The sequence below is a fragment of the Heterodontus francisci genome, chromosome 3, assembly GCF_036365525.1.
Source record: "Heterodontus francisci isolate sHetFra1 chromosome 3, sHetFra1.hap1, whole genome shotgun sequence".
NCBI lineage: Eukaryota > Metazoa > Chordata > Chondrichthyes > Heterodontiformes > Heterodontidae > Heterodontus > Heterodontus francisci.
The window spans coordinates 110,920,244-110,939,886 of NC_090373.1; the positions used below are offsets into that span (position 1 = coordinate 110,920,244).

Consider the following 19,643-nt stretch of genomic DNA (forward strand, 5'->3'; position numbering starts at 1 on the left):
CTGATTTAGAACCTCTCCCACCACCACTCACCCACCCACCCACCCACCCACCCCACAACAACCGTACATGTAATTATTTGCTCTCTCCCCCTCTCCCACCAAAATACTTACCTTATGTACCTGAGCTTCCACCCCCCACCACAAAGTTTATAAACTTTTACCTCCAACCCCTTCCCACCATCCCCTCCACCAATCAGATTAGACTGATCCCGCTCCCCCACCTCCCACACTGAAATACTTACCTGCTTCCCCCTCCCCACCAGTGTCCCGCATCGGATTTACGAACGGAGATCCAAAGGTGCGGGACTGCCAGCCGCCGCCACCAATATGGCACAGGAACAGACGGTGGGAGTGGATAAGTATTTAATTCATTAATTTAAATACATTGAAATATTTAAATTTTGGTCCCGTCACCGAGTGGTGAGGGGCCCCTACAAGGCCTTGCCGCCGCCCGCAATATCAGGTCTTCTCAGCGTCGAGGCCTGTGGTGGGCCTCTCCTGGAGGAATTTTCCAGCCGCCCCCTCCCCCCCCACCTGCCACGACCCCTGACGTTGGAGGGGCTGTAAAATTCAGCCCATAATGTCTGTAATTCATTGTTTATAATAAGAAAAACATTGTTGATTGTTACACTCTTATTGGTGTTATCACAGCTTACAATCCTGGAAGAAAAAAATGAGAAATTTCAGGACACATTTAAAGATTTGGAGAAAAAGCTAGGAGAGAATCGAATCCTTTGCAGAGAGAAGGAGGTACTTCTGGAGAGTCAGAAAAAAAGAGAAAAGGAGTTAGTTGCTACTGTACAAAGGTAATATTCATTCAGATATTGATTTTACACCTTTGCATGAATTAGGATGTCTGTGAATAACAGATATTTATTAAAAGTGAATTGCTGTCTAGTATTTTGCACAACAGTTTACCGGATTTTCAGAACTGAGTACAATGACGAGATCAATAATGCACTGGTAACATGAGCCCAAACACTTTTTTCCTTACTTTGACAGTAACATTAAAGCACAAACAGGAAAGAAATCAAATGCTCTTTGCAGCTAGAGGGATCTGAGTCTTGTTCAAAATCTCACCATATAGTAACAAGAAACCTGAAACATAGTAGAGTTGGGTTTTGAGTTTTGCGAGCACATGTTGGTTGGGTACGGTCTGTATCTTGCCCGTTACGAACAGCGGAAGGGACATGTTGAAGATCCGCCAGTCTTTGGGACGTACAGCCTTTTTACCTAGCATCACACTGGCATTAAAATTCATATATCACATTACTCATTTGTGTGACGACTTTCTGGTTCAACTGCAGCATCCTGTTAGTGGCGAACACCACACATGTTGCTACTGCATAATAGCAGCGTGAAACAGCTAGTGGCACCTGTTGCTCAAATTTTGTGGGATACATTACCCTTCCAGGGTAATCTGAGGTAGACTGGGCACTTTTCAGGACCAAAAATGACGGTTTTAGGCCCGTTCATAAGTTTGCGTGATATACAGCGAGAAATTATCTGATCAGGGTAGCCATTGTCACGCAGGATGTCTTTGATTTGTCATATTTCAGCATCAAGCTTGCACGGTGAGCAAATGGCTCACGCCCTATTTATGAGGTTGCTGATTCGGCCAATCTTAAAACGCGTGGAATTGTAAGAATCCCAACACATGTATTGACCAGTGATCGTACCCAACCAGCCCGTGTTTGCAAAACTCAAAACACAGTGTCCAACATTAGATGTGATTTAAGATTGTCAGTAGGGTTTGCAGTGTGGCGTACTGGAAGCTACATATATTAAAATACTGGGCCCTGTTCTTTGCAGACAGAAAGAACATGTACACACATTGCACCTGTTTCCACTAAATAAAATAAGTGACATCCATCCGCTGGTTCATCCCTCAGGGCAATGCCTTGACCAATCAGAGTCAAGCTGCCTGGTTTAAATTTTAAACAAAGCTTGGCAGTTAACTGTCAGTCACGATAAACTGGTGCATTCTCCATGGCAATGCCTCTACCAATCAGAGTCCACTTGCCAACCAATCAGCACTCTCTTCTCATACAGTATAAATTTGTTGCTCTCCTTTACATTGGTATTCTTGCAAATTGTCCTGATGAGTGCAAGACGAAAAGCTTCGACAAAATGTCTCTGTTTTCAGCAATACTCAAGTTCTGCACTACCAAACAACTAACAGTAGAGTTGATTGGAAGCTATTTTCTCATCATCTGCTGCTCTCGTCCAGTTCCTTTCAAAGTTCCTCATCTTCAATCTTGCTCCATGGATTTTTAGGGCATTTTTGAGCAGCCTACTATTGTCCTTTTAAGGTCTTCTTGTTCCATCGCTCAATGCTCAGTGTTAATTATGTTTGGATCCTAAAAATGACACAGGGCCCCAATTTAAATATTTTAATAAGGCTCCTGTCAGTTTCAGATGGAATGCTGGCCACCCATTTTGGCATCCACTTGCAAATGAGCGGTACATTTTTCAGCGTTACTGGGGCAGTAGCCAGATGAAAATTGTTCACAATGTGCTCTGTTTAAAAATACATATTCAACAATAATACATTTAGCATACTTCAAAACATTTGGTCCCTGAAATTTCACAGCCAGTGATCCCGACACAAATGCCAGGACCACGTTTTGGAGCCTCCACCGCTGATCCCATGAGTGAGGTTCCTCAATTTGACTGCCATTAACAGGTACCTGCGTCACTAAAGGTACATCCGTAGCACTTGCACTGTTGCACGAACCAATGCAGGTGAGTCCCATTCCACCTAATTCCAACCCCTCCCCCCTAAATCCAACCCCTCCCTCCACCGAAAGAGGCAGCAACTCCCACTTTGTGTACCCCTAAATCGATAACCATCTCTGGGGCAAGCAGAGGCTCTTCCCCAATAGGTCATCCCAGCAACTTTGGTGCTAGCTTGGGATCCTTGGGATAGATTTTAACTCTGTGTAAGTGGATGGATTAAAATTGGGCCCTAATATTAATGTATCTGAAACCAAATCTATTGTCTAGTCATTCTAATATACTGCTCCCAAAGAACTATTTGAGGCCATCAACAATATAGTTTGTTATTTTTAAATGATGCTACACCTTTTTTTTGGGACAATAATTGTGCGTGTTTGATTTTCTTTTTCAATTCTGTTATGATGGTGCTTCTATACTTTTTGTTCAGTTTTTATTTGAGGACTCTTGTATTTTAGAATTATGGACATTGTTTCATTTGGGAAGACTAAAAAGGATTCCATGGATTTTTTTTCACTGGGGTAATTGAAAAGAGGTCATCAGAAGGTCTTTTGGACTTGGTTTGTAAACAACCCTGACTGGAAGACACCTGTCTTCAGATAAATACCCAGCAGGGGCTTTCTGCCTTGGGGGAGATGTTTACAGAGAAGTGACAGGTCAAGATTTCTAGGGGTCAGGAGGCTTGACTCTTGAGATTGTTTTGGTTTTGCTTTGGACAGTCAGTTGGGGTGTGGAGTGTTTTGAAAGGAGTTTTAAATCAACCTGCCAAGGACGAAACCCCAGCTCAGCCTTTTCCATCTCTTTGAAAAGCCTGCCAGCTTTTCCATCTCTTTGAGAAGCTCTTAGAAGCAAATGTAAGAAATAGAGAAATTGATGCTGCATTCCTCCTGAAAGTCCTGCCAGAAATCCCTGTTGCTGCATTTCTCCTGGAAAGCCTGCCAAACTGATCTTCAACTTCACCTGAAAAGAACTGTTCTAGAAAGATCCCAGTGATGGCTGTCTATGTATATTTGGGACGCCAAACCAAAAAGGGACGACTGACATCTTTCCATATCTTATCTTTTTTCTTCAAGAATTATCAGGCATTTGGCCAAAGTATTCCTTTTTTGCTTTTTTGTAACAGAGCTCTCAAGAGAAATTCTCTTTTTTGGTTAACTGGTGTGTGTGTGTGTGTGTGTGCTAGTTAAACGGGAACCTTCATATGTCAATCTGTGTCTTAATGCTTTGCTGCGTTACTGGTTAAGTCTTGTTTTATAATAAACTGTTCATTTTGTTCTTTATTAAAGAAACCTGGTTAGTGTATTTTGTTCTGGGATAGAAAAAAATAGAGTATATGATTGCCAGTATTGGTCACTGGGTAAACATTTAAATACATGTTGTGACTTGTGGAGAAGTGGAACTAGAAAAGACAGTGCACTCCTCCTACCTCGGTCATAACAATTCCTAATGCAAAATAAACAATATTTTTAATATGCAGCCATACAAATATCTTTAACTATCAGCATTCAAGGTATATTATAGAATATCTATATAAGACGACAGTTGCCTTTATAATAAAAATGAAAAATGTTGGAAACACACAGCAGGTCAGGCAGCATCTGTGGAGAGACAAGCAGAGCCAGCATTTCAGGTTGATGACCTTTGCTGTCTTTATGTTCAGTTTGCAGCAGAAAGTACAGAAGTGCCTAGAAGATGGAGTTCGGCTTCCCATGCTGGACATGAAGCAGCTCCAGTGTGAGAATGACTACCTCAGGAAAAAGTGTGAACATGCCAGCAAGGTTAGTTTTGCCCTGTAATCTGACAATGTGGTAGTATGTTGTGCAGGTTGTACGTGTCATTGAATGTCACAGTGCAGAAACAAACCATTTAATTAATTAAGCAGGAGATTATGTTTGGGTGGTCAGTGTTCCACCCGAAACTGACAGCAGCTTTATTTTTAAAAAATTATTACGTTAAAGCAAATTCCTGATGCTGTGACACTAAAGTATATTTTTTTCAAGTGTATTTTTAATCTATTCCCTTGTGGCTCACTTCACAATAATCATGAGCAAAACCAAACTAATTCTGTAGTTTTAAAAACTCTTAACTTCTCAAGCACAGTCTTAAATATTTCAATTCACGTAACATCTACAGCTTTTTGGGGGAGGGAGTTTCAGATTTCCATTAGCCTCTGTGTGTGCAAAAATGCCCCTCCTCATAGGGGTCATAGATATATTGGAGGGGTGTCCAGGGACACCGGGAAGATTGTTGATGGATAGATGGAGGTCCAATCGCACGGGTCCAATCATGGGGGGTACTTCCGATTGCAGAAGTGGTCCTCAGGTGTCTGATTGTGTGGAATGGGAAACATATTTGCTTTCGTGGCTGGGGTGAAAGCACCTCTGCTGTTGTTGGTCCGCAAGCAGTATAGGAAAAACAAAACCTGTAGTATACAGCGCTCTCACCTCCCTTCAGCTGCCGGGCTTCCCGAGCCATGGGAAACCTGGCCTGCAACACTTCACTTTAAAAGAGAGTTAAAAACAGAGGCACGTATCCTCAATAAAATATGGCCCCGGCTCTGGACAGCAGTTTCGTCACCCAACCCCAAATAAAGCCGCACAGCAACCCGAAGGTTCCCGTGCTGGCTGTGCACAGATCAGCTCTTTTAAGTTACTGTGCGTGTGTGGAAACGCAAAAAGATTTATAGGACCCACATGCTTAAATGAATCAGCTGCGAACTACAAATAAATTAGAGGGTAAGTTGGAGGTGGGCTGGGGTCAGATTTCCTACTTTTGGATTTTTATTCCCCTCTCCCCATCCCACACATCCCGTGGACTAAAATTCTTCCCTCTATCTTTTCCTTTTTGTATGTCTCTCTTTTCCAATACCTCTGGTTCTCTACCACCTCCTTCCCTATGTCTCTATATCTGTCTCTCTCCATCCTCCTTCTGCGCTGTCTCTCTTCATTCCCTTCTCTCTCACCTATGTTTATCTGTCTCTTTCTCCTATGTGTGTGTGCCTCTTTCATTGCCTTCTATCCCGCTCTCCTATTTTCCTTTTATCTCTCGCATCTTTTCTTTATGTGTATCACTCTATCTCTCTTCCCCTTCTGTGCATCTGTTCCTACATGTGTCTCTTGTTCTGCCTGTCTATTTTCCTTTATCCAATCTTCCCATTTCCCTCCTTGCCTCTCCCTCTTTTTGTGTCTGTTTCTTCTAATTTTCCCTCCTCTTCTCTGTCTCCTTCCTCTCCTCTTTACCCTTATTTGAGAACTTGCCTGAAGGACATATTCTGAAATATGCTAGTGCAAAACTAGTACCATGTAAGATTGGCTTCTCTGAAAACAGTATCTTTACCTCCTGCAGGTCTGTGTTTATACCTTTCTGCTTTCTTGAAATAGATTTTTGAAACATAAGACTGCTAAAGACAAACAGCACAAACGTGCTGCTACTGGTGAAAGAGCAGGCTTTATGGCAGCATAAACAATACCTATGATGAAGTGAATGCGAATCTCAGTTGTCAGGCTGGAGTCAGTGCACTGATGCATAGCTTTTGATTTGGTTTTACTTTTGTCTGCAGGTCATTGACAATCAAGAACAGCAAATAGAAAAATATAACCTGGAGAAACAGGTAAATTACATTTTCTGCAGTAGTAAGACGTGCACTGGTGAAGAGTTCTCTGAAGAGGGCACTAAGAGAACTGATTTTCACTTCCTTGTCAGAATGTGCATATATTCACAATATTTGTGTGTTGCCATTTGTGAATTTAGAAACAATGGCTGGAATTTTACATCGCCTCCCTTCCCCCAAGAATGGGCAGGAGAGTGGCGTAAAATCGGGTGGGATGGCAAGGGGCCATGCTTGTCACCTACTCACTGCTGCTATCAAACAGTAGTGGTAGTGTGGGGAATTATATTAATTAGGAGATTAGAGAAGCATGGGTAATACAGTAAGCATGGGTGACTTCAATCTGCATATAAACTGGGTAGACATAATGAGCACTAATGTTGTGTAGGACGAGTTTCTGGAGTGTGTTAGAAATTGTTTTCTAGAGCAGTATGTTGAGGAACCGACTAGAGAACAGGCTACTTTAGATCTAGCATTATGTAATGAGAAAGGGCAAATTAATAATCTTGTAAAAGAACCTTTAGAGATGAGTGACCATAATATGATAGAATTTTACATTATGTTTGAAAGTGAGGTAGCTCAATCTGATGCCAGCGTGTTAAATTTGGACAAAGGAAATTATGAAAGTCTGAGGGGAAAATTGGCTGAGATGGATTGAGAAAATACATTAAAAGGTATGACAGGACATATGCAATGGATAGTCTTTAAAGAAATATTACATAGTTTACAGCAACTACACATTCCTTCAAGGCACAAAACCCCCAAAAGTAAAGGCAGTCAACCGTGGATAACATAGGTATTTAAGGATTGTATAACATTAAAAGAAAAGGCCTATAAAGTTGCCAGAAATAGTAGTAAACCTGAGGATTGGGAGGATTTTAGAATACAGCAAAGGAGAACAAAGAAACTGATAAAGAAAGGGAGAATAGAATATGAATGTAAACTAGCAAAAAATATGAAAACGGACTGTAAAAGCTTCTATAGGTACATAAAAAGGGACCGCTTGGCTAAGACAAATGTGGGTCCATTACAGGCAGAGTCAGGAGAATTTATAATGGGGAATAGAGAAATGGCAGAGAAGTTAAATGATTACTTTGCCTCTGTCTTCATTGAGGAAGATACAAGAAATCTTCCAGAATTAGAAATCCAAAGGATTATGGACAATGAGGAATTGAAGGAAATTAGTATGAGTAAAAAGGTTGTATTGGAGAAATTGATGAGGCTGAAGGTTGATAAATGCCTGGGACCTGATATTCTACATCCCAGAGTGTTGAAAGAGGTAGCTATGGAGATAGTGGATGCACTGGTGATCATCACACCCCACTACTTAACAAGGGAGGGAGAGAGAAAACAGGGAATTACAGACCTGTTAGCCTTACATCAGTCATTGGGAAAATGCTAGAATCTATTCTAAAGGATGTGATAAATGGACACTTGGATAATAATGATCTGATTGGGCATAGTCAGCATGGATTTATGAACGGGAAATCATGTTTGACAAACTTGTTGGAGTTTTTTGAGGATGTTACTATCAGTATTGATAACGGAGAGTCAATGGATGTGGCATACTTGGATTTTCAGAAGGCTTTTGACACAGGAGGTTGGTTAGCAAAATTAAAGCACATGGGATAGGAGGTAATATACTGGCATGGATTAAGGACTGCTTAACAGGCAGGAAGTGGACAGTAGGAATAAACAGATCATTCTCGCATTGGCAGGCTGTGACTAGTGAGGTACCACAGGGATCAGTGCTTGGGCCCCAGTTGTTCACAATATATATCAATTATTTGGATGTGGGGACCAAATGTAGTATTTCCAAGTTCGTGGATGACACAAAACTAGGTGGGAATGTGTGTGTGAGGAAGATGCAAAGCGGCTTCAAGGGGATTTAGACAGACTTAGTGAGTGGGCAAGAATGTGGCAGATGGAATATAATGTGGAAAAATGTGAGGTTATCCACTTTGGTAGGAGGAATAAATGTGCAGAGTATTTCTCAAATGGTAAGAGATTAGAAAATGTAGATATGTAAAGGGAGCTGGGTCAATAAGTCACTGAAAGCTAACATGCAGATGCAGCAAGCAATTAAGAAGACTAATGGTATGTTATCCTTTATCGCAAAAGGAATTGAGTACAAGAGTAGTGAAGTCTTACTTCAATTGTTTAGAACATTGCTTAAACTGCACGTGGAGTACTGTGTGTAGTTTGGTCCCCTTACCTTAGGAAGGATATTATTGCCATAGAGAGAGTGCAACGAAGGTTCACCAGACTTGTTCCCGGGATGGCGGGACTGTCCTGTGAAGAGAGATTGGGGAAACTGGGCCTGTATTCTCTAGTGTTTCGAAGAATGAGAGGTGATTCATTGAAACCTACAAAATACTTAAAAGGGATAGACAGGTAGATGCAGGTAAGATGTTTCTCCTCTCTCCTCTCCTGGAGGGCATTCTTCTTTGGCCTCCTTGTCTCGAGAGACAATGGGTAAGCGCCTAGAGGTGGTCAGTGGTGTCAGTCGCTGTGAGGCAACTATGGAGTGACCTCTCCATGGCGCATGCCTGGGCGAATGTATGGAGGTTGAGAGTTGCCCAAGCGTCAAAACCCCCCTCTCGGCCTTTCTGGTGGGGTCCAAAGGAGTGCAGAGCACGACGTTTGGCACCGGTATGGCTGCAGGAACTGCCGGAAACATGCCAGAGGTGACACATGACCGCCTACGGGGTTCCACTCCGGATTTTCTGTTAGGGTTTACTCCCTTAGCCGTGGTCTCTCCCAAGACGCCCACAAGGCAGCTGTTCATTTGACAAATAAAACAAGTTAGGGTTATACCCTCATAACCAAAAAATACTTGCTGCAGTCAGGTGGGAGTTGAACAGTGCAAACCACCCTCACCAGACACACACACACACACCAGTCCATTCTCATACTGCTTTACACCACCACCAAAACACACACACACACACACACCAGTCCACTCTCATACTGCTTTACACCACCCCCAAAACACACACACACACACACACCAGTCCACTCTCATACTGTTTTACACCACCCCCAGTATGAGAATGGACTGGTGTGTGTGTGTGTGTGTTCCGGGGGGCGGTGCAAAACAGCACGAGAACGGACCGGTGCGCGTGCGCGTGTGTGTGTTCCGGTGGCGGTGCAAAACAGCATGAGAACGGACCGGTGCGCGTGCGTGCGCGTTCCGGGGGGCGGTGCAAAACAGCACGAGAATGGACCGGCGCGTGCGCGCGTGTGTGCCCCGGTGGCGGTGCAAAACAGCATGAGAACGGACCGGCGCGTGTGCGCGTGTGTGCCCCGGTGGTGGTGCAAAACAGCATGAGAACGGACCGGCGCGTGTGCGTGTGTGTGTGTGTCCCGGGGGCGGCGGTGCAAAACAGCACGAGAATGGACCGGCGCGTGTGCGCGTGTGTGTGTGTTCTGGGGGGTGGTGCAAAACAGCATGAGAACGGACCTGTCTTACACCACCCCCAAAACACACACACACACACACCAGTCCACTCTCACACTGCTCCACACCACCCCCAAAACACACACACACACACACACACCAGTCCATTCCCATACTGCCCCACACCACCCCCAAAACACACACACACACACACCAGTCCACCCTCACACTGCCCTACACCACCCCCAAAACACACACACACACACACACCAGTCCACTCTCATACTGTTTTACACCACCCCCAAAACACACACACACACACACCAGTCCATTCTCATACTGTTTTACACCACCACCCCCAAAACACACACACACACACACACACACACCAGTCCATTCTCATACTGTTTTACACCACCACCCCCAAAACACACACACACACACACACACACACCAGTCCACTCTCATACTGTTTTACACCACCCCCAAAACACACACACACACACACCAGTCCATTCTCATACTGTTTTACACCACCACCCCCAAAACACACACACACACACACACACACACCAGTCCATTCTCATACTGTTTTACACCACCACCCCCAAAACACACACACACACACACACACACACACACACAAGTCCATTCTCATACTGTTTTACACCACCCCCAAAACACACACACACACACCAGTCCATTCTCATACTGTTTTAGTACCAGCAAAAGATCGTGTCTGTTTGGGGATCTATTCAGTTCAGGACTCAGAACTGTACAATACATAAAATCACACTCATCAGCAGCTTCAAACTGCTCCAGCACAAGCTGCCATGTTGGGAAGACCACATTGCCTGTTTTACTATAAAATGACAGGACGCTAATGTACAGACACTCGCTTCCGGAAGTGACAGCATCTTCCGCTACCGCCACAAAATGGCGGCGCCTTGGAGCAGGATTTCAGCACATGGCCACCCGGTTATAAACCGAAGGGAAATACCTCAGCAAGCCCGCCCACTCCCTACACTTTTTCCTAATATTCCCAAGGCTGGGAAGCTGCAACCAAACACAATGGTAAGAGGCTGAAGGAGAGGGCTTTGTTTCCCGGTCCCGCCAGCAGCGACTATCTCCCTCTCTTCATCCCAGGCTTCAGCCTCTGATCCAGGCTGACTCTGACACTGTCTGCCGGAGTTTCAGACTACAGAAAAAGCAAAGCTCAGCCGCCCCCAGCCAACCTCTCCACAACTGTCCTGGAAAGTATTTCACACAACCAACATTACGAATAGAAATCAACACTGAAAATACTCAGCCACTTCCAGCATACACACATATATAAAAGCAAAATACTGCAGATGTTGGAAATCTGAAATAAAAACAAGAAATGCTGGAAATACTCAGCAGGCTTGGCAGCATCTGTGGAGACAGAAACAGAGCCAATGCTTCAGGTCAGTGAAGTCAGGTCAGGCCAGGCCAGTGAAGGGTCACTGACCCGAAACGTCAACTCTGCTTCTCCCTCCACAGATGCTGCCAAACCTGCCAAGCACTTCCAGCAACAAAAACAAGAAATGCTGGATTCACTCAGCAGGTCTGGCAGCATCTGTGGAAAGAGAAGCAGAGCCAACGTTTCGGGTCAGTGACCCTTCAGCATTTCAGTTCATTTTTTAGTATCCGCTGTTTGTTGCTCGTCACATATCATCCGCTGGATACAAACCAGTTTCTCTTCAACAGCTGGGATTCACTCTCCGAATATCACTGCTTTGCGATGTCTCCAGCCTCTGGAAGAACCATCCAGCCCCACCATTCCCAAGGTTTTATTCCTCTCTCCAGCCAAGCGTTTGCTATGGAGAAACCTAGCCCCAGGCTGTTCCCAAACTGCAAACAGCAACATCTGCTCAACAGCAGCATTGGGGAGGGGGGGGGGTAGTAGAGAGAGAAACCCCTTCCTCCTCCCTCTCTCCATTCCTTCAATTCCCATATCCACTCCAGTAGTTAGAGATTACTGTCAATATGGGGTTTAACCCCAGATGAGGTAGAGTTAGAGAGCAGGGGAGGAGTAACTGGACCATGTGATTCTGCTCCCACTTTCAATACTGCACATCCTTCATTTTCAGCAAATACTCACAATGTCATTCCAGTTAAAGCAGCAAATACAGATACAAATGTCAGAGGACTGGAGGACAGTGAATGTGGTACCACTATTCAAGGGTAGTAGGGACAAACAGCCCCGACAACCAATTTTATCTGCAGCACCTGTGGAAGAGTCTGTCACTCTAGAATTGGCCTTTATAGCCACTCCAGGCACTGCTTCACAAACCACTAACCACCTCCAGGCACTTACCCATTGTCTCTCGAGACAAGGAGGCCAAAGAAAGAAAGGGACAAACCAGGTAATTACAGGCTGGTGAGTCTAACATCAGTGGTAGGGAAACTATTGGAAAAACTCTGAGGGACAGGATTAATCTCCACTTGGAGAAGCAGGGATTAATCAGGGCTAGTCAGCATGGCTTTGTCAGGGGGAGATCACGTCTAACAAGCTCAATTGAATTTTTCAAGGTGACTAGATGCGTCGATGAGGGTAAAGCAGTTGATGTAGTCTACATGGACTCAAGTAAGGCTTTTGATACGGTCCCGTATGGAAGACTGGTCAAGAAGTTATGAGTCCATGGGTTCCAGGGCAATTTGGATTAAAATTTGGCTTAGTGGCAGGAGGCAGAGAGTGATGGTCAAGGAATAAAAACAAGAAATGCTGGAACCACTCAGCAGGTCTGGCAGCATCTGTGGAAAGAGAAGCAGAGTCAACGCCTCGGGCCAGTGACCCTTCGTCGGAACTGACCCGAAATGTCAACTCTGCCTCTCCCTCCACAGATGCCGCCAGACCTGAGTGGTTCCAGCATTTTTTGTTTTCATTTCAGATTTCCAGCATCCGCTGTATTTTGCTTTTATTTTAGTGATGGTCAAGGGTTGTTTTTGCGACTGGAAACCGCAGGGATTGGTGCGGAGACCCTTGCTGTTTGTAGTGTACGTTAATGATTTAGACGCGAATATACGAAGCATGATCAGTAAGTTCACAGATTACACGAAAATTGGTGTTGTAAATAGTGAGAAGGAAAGCCTTAGATTACAGGACAATATAGATGGGCTGAGCATTGGCAAATGGAATTTAATCCTGAGAAGTGTGAGGTGATGCATTTTGGGAGGACTAACAAGGCAAGGGAATATACAATGGATGGTAGGACTCTAGGAAGTACAGAGGGTCAGAGCGACCTTGGTGTACTTGTCCATAGATCACTGAAGGCAGCAGCACAGGCAGATAAGGTATAAAAATAAGAAATGCTGGAACCACTCAGCAGGTCTGGCAGCATCTGTGGAAAGAGAAGCAGAGTTAACGTTTCGGGTCAGTGATCCTTCTTTGTGTTTAGGAAGGCATATGGGATACTTGTCTTTATTAGCCGAGGCATAGAAGAGCAGGGAGGTTATGATGGAGCTGTATAAAACGCTAGTTAGGTCACAGCTGGAGTACTGTGTACAGTTTTGGACACCACACTAAAGGAAGGGTGTGATTGCACTGGAGACGGTGCAGAGGAGATTCACCAGGATGTTGCCTGGGCTGGAGCATTTCAGCTATGAAGAGAGACTGGATAAGCTATGGTTGTTTTCCTTTGAGCAGAGAAGGCTGAGGGGGGACCTGATTGAGGTATACAAAATTATGAGGGCAGACAGGGTAGATAGGAAGAAACTTTTTTCCTCAGCGGAGGTGTCAATAACCAGTGGGGAGGAGGTTGACAGGGTTGGAGGAAAAATGTTTTCACCCAGAGAGTGGTTGGAATCTGGAACACACTGCCTGAATGGGTGGAAGAGGCAGGAACCCTCAACATTTAAGAAGTATTTAGATAAGCACTTGAAACACCATAGCAGACAAGGCTACAGACCAAGAGCTGGAAAATGGGATTAAAATAGATAGGTGCTTGATGGCCGGCACAGACATGATGGGCCAAAGAGCCTGTTTGTCCTGTATAAGTGACTCCGCCCCAGTCCCCAGTCCAAAAATCACACACACACATACGTCAATCCAACAATCATTAAATAAAAACAAAATAAATACAGCGGATGCTGGAAATCTGAAATAAAACCAGAAAGTGCTGGAAATACTCAGCAGGTCAGGCAGCATCTGGAGAGAGAAGCAGAGCTAACATTTCAGCTGTGACCTTACATCAGCATTTCCAGCACTTTGTTTTTAATCATTAAATCAACAGAGGTAATAAATTCTGCCACTTCTCAGTCTGCGTCTGTGACACACTGTGGCACAGTGGCGCAGTGGTTAGCACCGCAGCCTCACAGCTCCAGGGACCCGGGTTCGATTCCGGGTACTGCCTGTGTGGAGTTTGCAAGTTCTCCCTGTGTCTGCGTGGGTTTTCTCCGGGTGCTCCGGTTTCCTCCCACAAGCCAAAAGACTTGCAGGTTGATAGGTAAATTGGTCATTATAAATTGTCACTAGTATAGGTAGATGGTAGGGAAATATAGGGACAGGTGGGGATGTTTGGTAGGAATATGGGATTAGTGTAGGATTAGTATAAATGGGTGGTTGATGTTCGGCACAGACTCGGTGGGCCGAAGGGCCTGTTTCAGTGCTGTATCTCTAATCTAATATGTTAAACATAGCGTATATATAACTGTTGTAGTCTTGGGAAGCAATTCCATACCGCAGAAGGCAGCGGAGGCCAAGTCATTAAATCTATTCAAGGAGATAGATATATTTCTTAATGCCAAAGGGATCAAGGCATATGGGGAGAAAGCAGGAACAGGATACTGAATTAGACAATCAGCCAGGATCTTTTTTGAATGGTGGAGCAGGCCTGAATGGCCTACTCCTGCTCCTATTTTCCAGGTTTCAGACTTGGGTTCACTGGGCTCCCATATTAACGAACAGATTTTTCTTGGACTCTATTCAGAGAGGTGTGGGGCTGTTTGAATCACTTTAATGATAATTATTCATCATTCAACTCCCATCTGCCCTGCACACGGGCAGTGCGTTTGCTGCAGATTCTCACAGGACAGAACGCTCATTCCCTGATTCTGTACAAAGTGATTCCTGACAACGTAGCCGGCCACTGACGTCATCAGGCTGTGCCAAGGTGTGCACATGCGCAGACGGGCTCCTGCTCTCCGTGCGTGCACTGTGTTCCGACTGGTTAGCGCATGCGATGACGACATCATCGCGTGACGTTTGCATCTTCGGGCAACGCGCCTGGTCGGCCTCTGCGCATGCGCCTTACGCATATAGCAATGCAACGCCAACGGGTATTCACCCATGCGTCAAGCTCCACTCCCCACCCCCGCCGCTCCCCCCTCGCTCGCTCTCTCCGGCCTTCCGCCCCACCCCACTCCCCCTCCCCCACCCCATACCCGGCCCGCTCCCCTTCCTCCCCGGCCTGCTCTCTGCCTCCCGCCATTGTGTGCTACCATGTGTTTAAGTCAGGTTGCCTTCGTGTGATTATTTGAGCAGCGCCATCTTGAGTCTTGGCAGCTGCCTGAAGTCACTGACAGACATTTTAGTGGCACATGTGCCACTGCAGTGCCACCAAGTGGCAGCATTGTCAACAAATGCAGCATTTATGAATTGCACATGATGGTGGGGGGAGGGACCATCCCCTCCGGTGTACACACCTGCGGGGGGGGGGGGGGGGGGGAGGGGGAGGGGGGGGGGGGAGTGGACGGACCATCCCCTCCGGTGTACACACCTGCAAAGGGGGGGGGGGGCATCCCCTCCGGTGCACACACCTTCAAGGGGCGGGGAACCATTCAGTCGGATCATTCACTCTGATTTACACACGGGGGGGATCATTCACTCTGATTTACACACGGGGGGGATCATTCACTCTGATTTACACACGGGGGGGATCATTCACTCTGATTTACACACGGGGGGATCATTCACTCTGATTTACACACGGGGGGGATCATTCACTCTGATTTACACACGGGGGGGATCATTCACTCTGATTTACACACGGGGGGGATCATTCACTCTGATTTACACACGGGGGGGATCATTCACTCTGATTTACACACGGGGAGGATCATTCACTCTGATTTACACACGGGGGGGATCATTCACTCTGATTTACACACGGGGGGGATCATTCACTCTGATTTACACACGGGGGGGATCATTCACTCTGATTTACACACGGGGGGGATCATTCACTCTGATTTACACACGGGGGGGAATCATTCACTCTTGATTTACACACGGGGGGAAATCATTCACTCTTGATTTACACACGGGGGGAAATCATTCACTCTGATTTACACACGGGGGGGAAATCATTCACTCTGATTTACACACGGGGGGGAAATCATTCACTCTGATTTACACACGGGGGGGAAATCATTCACTCTGATTTACACACGGGGGGGAAATCATTCACTCTGATTTACACACGGGGGGGAAATCATTCACTCTGATTTACACACGGGGGGAAATCATTCACTCTGATTTACACACGGGGGGGAAATCATTCACTCTGATTTACACACGGGGGGGAAATCATTCACTCTGATTTACACACGGGGGGGAAATCATTCACTCTGATTTACACACGGGGGGGAAATCATTCACTCTGATTTACACACGGGGGGGAAATCATTCACTCTGATTTACACACGGGGGGGAAATCATTCACTCTGATTTACACACGGGGGGGAAATCATTCACTCTGATTTACACACGGGGGGGAAATCATTCACTCTGATTTACACACGGGGGGGAAATCATTCACTCTGATTTACACACGGGGGGGAAATCATTCACTCTGATTTACACACGGGGGGGAAATCATTCACTCTGATTTACACACGGGGGGGAAATCATTCACTCTGATTTACACACGGGGGGAAATCATTCACTCTGATTTACACACGGGGGGGAAATCATTCACACGGATTTACACGTGGGGGGGGAAATCATTCACACGGATTTACACGTGGGGGGGGAAATCATTCACACGGATTTACACGTGGGGGGGGAAATCATTCACACGGATTTACACGTGGGGGGGGAAATCATTCACACGGATTTACACGTGGGGGGGGAAATCATTCACACGGATTTACACGTGGGGGGGGAAATCATTCACACGGATTTACACGTGGGGGGGGGAAATCATTCACAAGGATTTACACGTGGGGGGGGGAAATCATTCACAAGGATTTACACGTGGGGGGGGAAATCATTCACAAGGATTTACACGTGGGGGGGGGAAATCATTCACAAGGATTTACACGTGGGGGGGGAAATCATTCACACGGATTTACACGTGGGGGGGGAAATCATTCACACGGATTTACACGTGGGGGGGGGAAATCATTCACACGGATTTACACGTGGGGGGGGGAAATCATTCACACGGATTTACACGTGGGGGGGGAAATCATTCACACGGATTTACACGTGGGGGGGGAAATCATTCACACGGATTTACACGTGGGGGGGGAAATCATTCACACGGATTTACACGTGGGGGGGGAAATCATTCACACGGATTTACACGTGGGGGGGGAAATCATTCACACGGATTTACACGTGGGGGGGAAATCATTCACACGGATTTACACGTGGGGGGGGAAATCATTCACACGGATTTACACGTGGGGGGGGAAATCATTCACACGGATTTACACGTGGGGGGGGAAATCATTCACACGGATTTACACGTGGGGGGGGAAATCATTCACACGGATTTACACGTGGGGGGGAAATCATTCACACGGATTTACACGTGGGGGGGGAAATCATTCACACGGATTTACACGTGGGGGGGAAATCATTCACACGGATTTACACGTGGGGGGGGAAATCATTCACACGGATTTACACGTGGGGGGGGAAATCATTCACACGGATTTACACGTGGGGGGGGAAATCATTCACACGGATTTACACGTGGGGGGGGAAATCATTCACACGGATTTACACGTGGGGGGGGAATCATTCACACGGATTTACCCGTGGGGGGGGAATCATTCACACGGATTTACCCGTGGGGGGGGAATCATTCACACGGATTTACACGTGGGGGGGGAATCATTCACACGGATTTACACGTGGGGGGGGAATCATTCACACGGATTTACACGTGGGGGGGGAATCATTCACACGGATTTACACGTGGGGGGGGAATCATTCACACGGATTTACACGTGGGGGGGGAATCATTCACACGGATTTACACGTGGGGGGGGAAATCATTCACACGGATTTACACGTGGTGCGGACGGACGGACGGAGGGAATGAGTCACTCCTTTGTAAACCCCGAATACTCTCCCCTTTCCCCCCACTCTCTCCCGTGGGATTTGAGGTTTGTTGCCAGTATTTCCCCTCCCTCTCGCCCGGTACCGGTACCTTGCTGGCTTTGTCTCCTTGTCGTTATGGTTGTTATTTTTGCCTCTGCCTCGCTCTCTCACTCTCAGTCTCTGCCGCTCCGCTCCGCTCCTTCCGCCAAAAGCTATGAGGAAAGGTTGGATAAACTCTGATTGTTTTCACTGGAACGACGGAGGTGGAGGGGTGACATGATAGAGGTTTACAAAGTTATGAGCGGCATGGACAGAGTGGATAGGCAGAAGCTTTTTCCCAGGGTGAAAGAGTCAGTTACTAGGGGACATAGGTTTAAGGTGAGAGGGGCAAAGTTTAGAGGGGATGTGCGAGGCAAGTTCTTTACACAGAGGGCGGTGAGTGCCTGGAACTTGCTGCTGGGAGAGGTGGTGGAAGCAGGTACGATAGCGACGTTTAAGAGGCATCTTGACAAATACATGAATAGGATGGGAATAGAGGGATACAGTCCCCGGAAGTGCAGAAGGTTTTAGTTTAGGCAGGCATCAAGATCAGCGCAGGCTTGGAGGGCCGAATGGCCTGTTCCTGTGCTGTACTGTTCTTTGTTCTTTGGTCTTTGGTTGGGGAGTCTAGAACCAGGGGACAAATTTCGAAATAAGGGGAAAGCCACTTAGGACAGAGATGAGAAATTTCTCTACTCAGAGGGTTGTGAATCTTTGGAATTCTGTACCCCAGAGGGCTGTGGAAGCTCAGTCATTGAGTATGTTTACAGAGATTGACAGATTTCTAAATATCAATGACATAAAGGGATATGAGGATAGTGTGGGAAAAAGGCATTGAAGTGGATGATCAGCCATGATCTTATTGAATGGTGGGGCAGGCTCAATGGGCTGAATGGCCTAATCCTATGTTCCTATATCAGGAACTTCCAATTTAAGTGGACAGTCAATCTTTTTGGTCACAGAATAGTTTACGGCAATCTCATAGAATCCCACTGAAATTCCAGTGGGACTCCACCGAAACAATGACAGAATTTGGGCCTCAATTACTTTTCATATATATTAACAATTACTGTCTTTGGGAATAAACATCTTATTGGAATGGGTTCATATCTTCAATTGTGGTTTTTTCTATGTCACTCTTTAAAATGAACTGAGTGGATTCAGAGTTTAAGCTAAATTGAAAGATGCTGAACATTGTGCAGGAGCAGAGACATCTTGGGGTCCAAACATATAAAAGTGCTTGAAGGAAGGTACAACCATAAACATTTGGGGTTTTATAAATAGAGGCATTGAGTACCATGATCAACTTGTGCAAGGCCATATTTAGAGTAGGATATACACTTTTGGGTTCCTCAATATAGCAAAGATATTAATGCCATAAAGGTTTGCCAGGATGATGAAATAAAACAGTAAAAAAAATCTTTCAGTTTTTTAATAAAGAGGGTAATCAGTCAAAGGTCAGGACCATAAGATGCAAATGCGGGAAACTGAAAATGAACAAAGATTAATAAACATTATGAAATATCACTTTCTCCAAGGATTCACAAAGGTAATTATGAACAATGCAC

The 19,643-nt window shown here is 45.7% G+C and overlaps 1 protein-coding gene across 9 annotated transcripts in view; it reads left to right on the forward strand.

The window, feature by feature from the left end:
- The window catches only part of cep85l (centrosomal protein 85, like), a 380,598-nt gene that overhangs the window by 344,087 nt on the left and 16,868 nt on the right, over positions 1-19,643 (forward strand). For all 9 annotated transcript variants that reach the window (XM_068025467.1, XM_068025473.1, XM_068025482.1 and 6 more), the window contains 3 exons: positions 652-806; positions 4,397-4,514; positions 6,296-6,346. In XM_068025467.1, the coding sequence (XP_067881568.1) occupies positions 652-806; positions 4,397-4,514; positions 6,296-6,346 (324 nt within the window). The remainder of the gene's footprint in view (positions 1-651; positions 807-4,396; positions 4,515-6,295; positions 6,347-19,643) is intronic.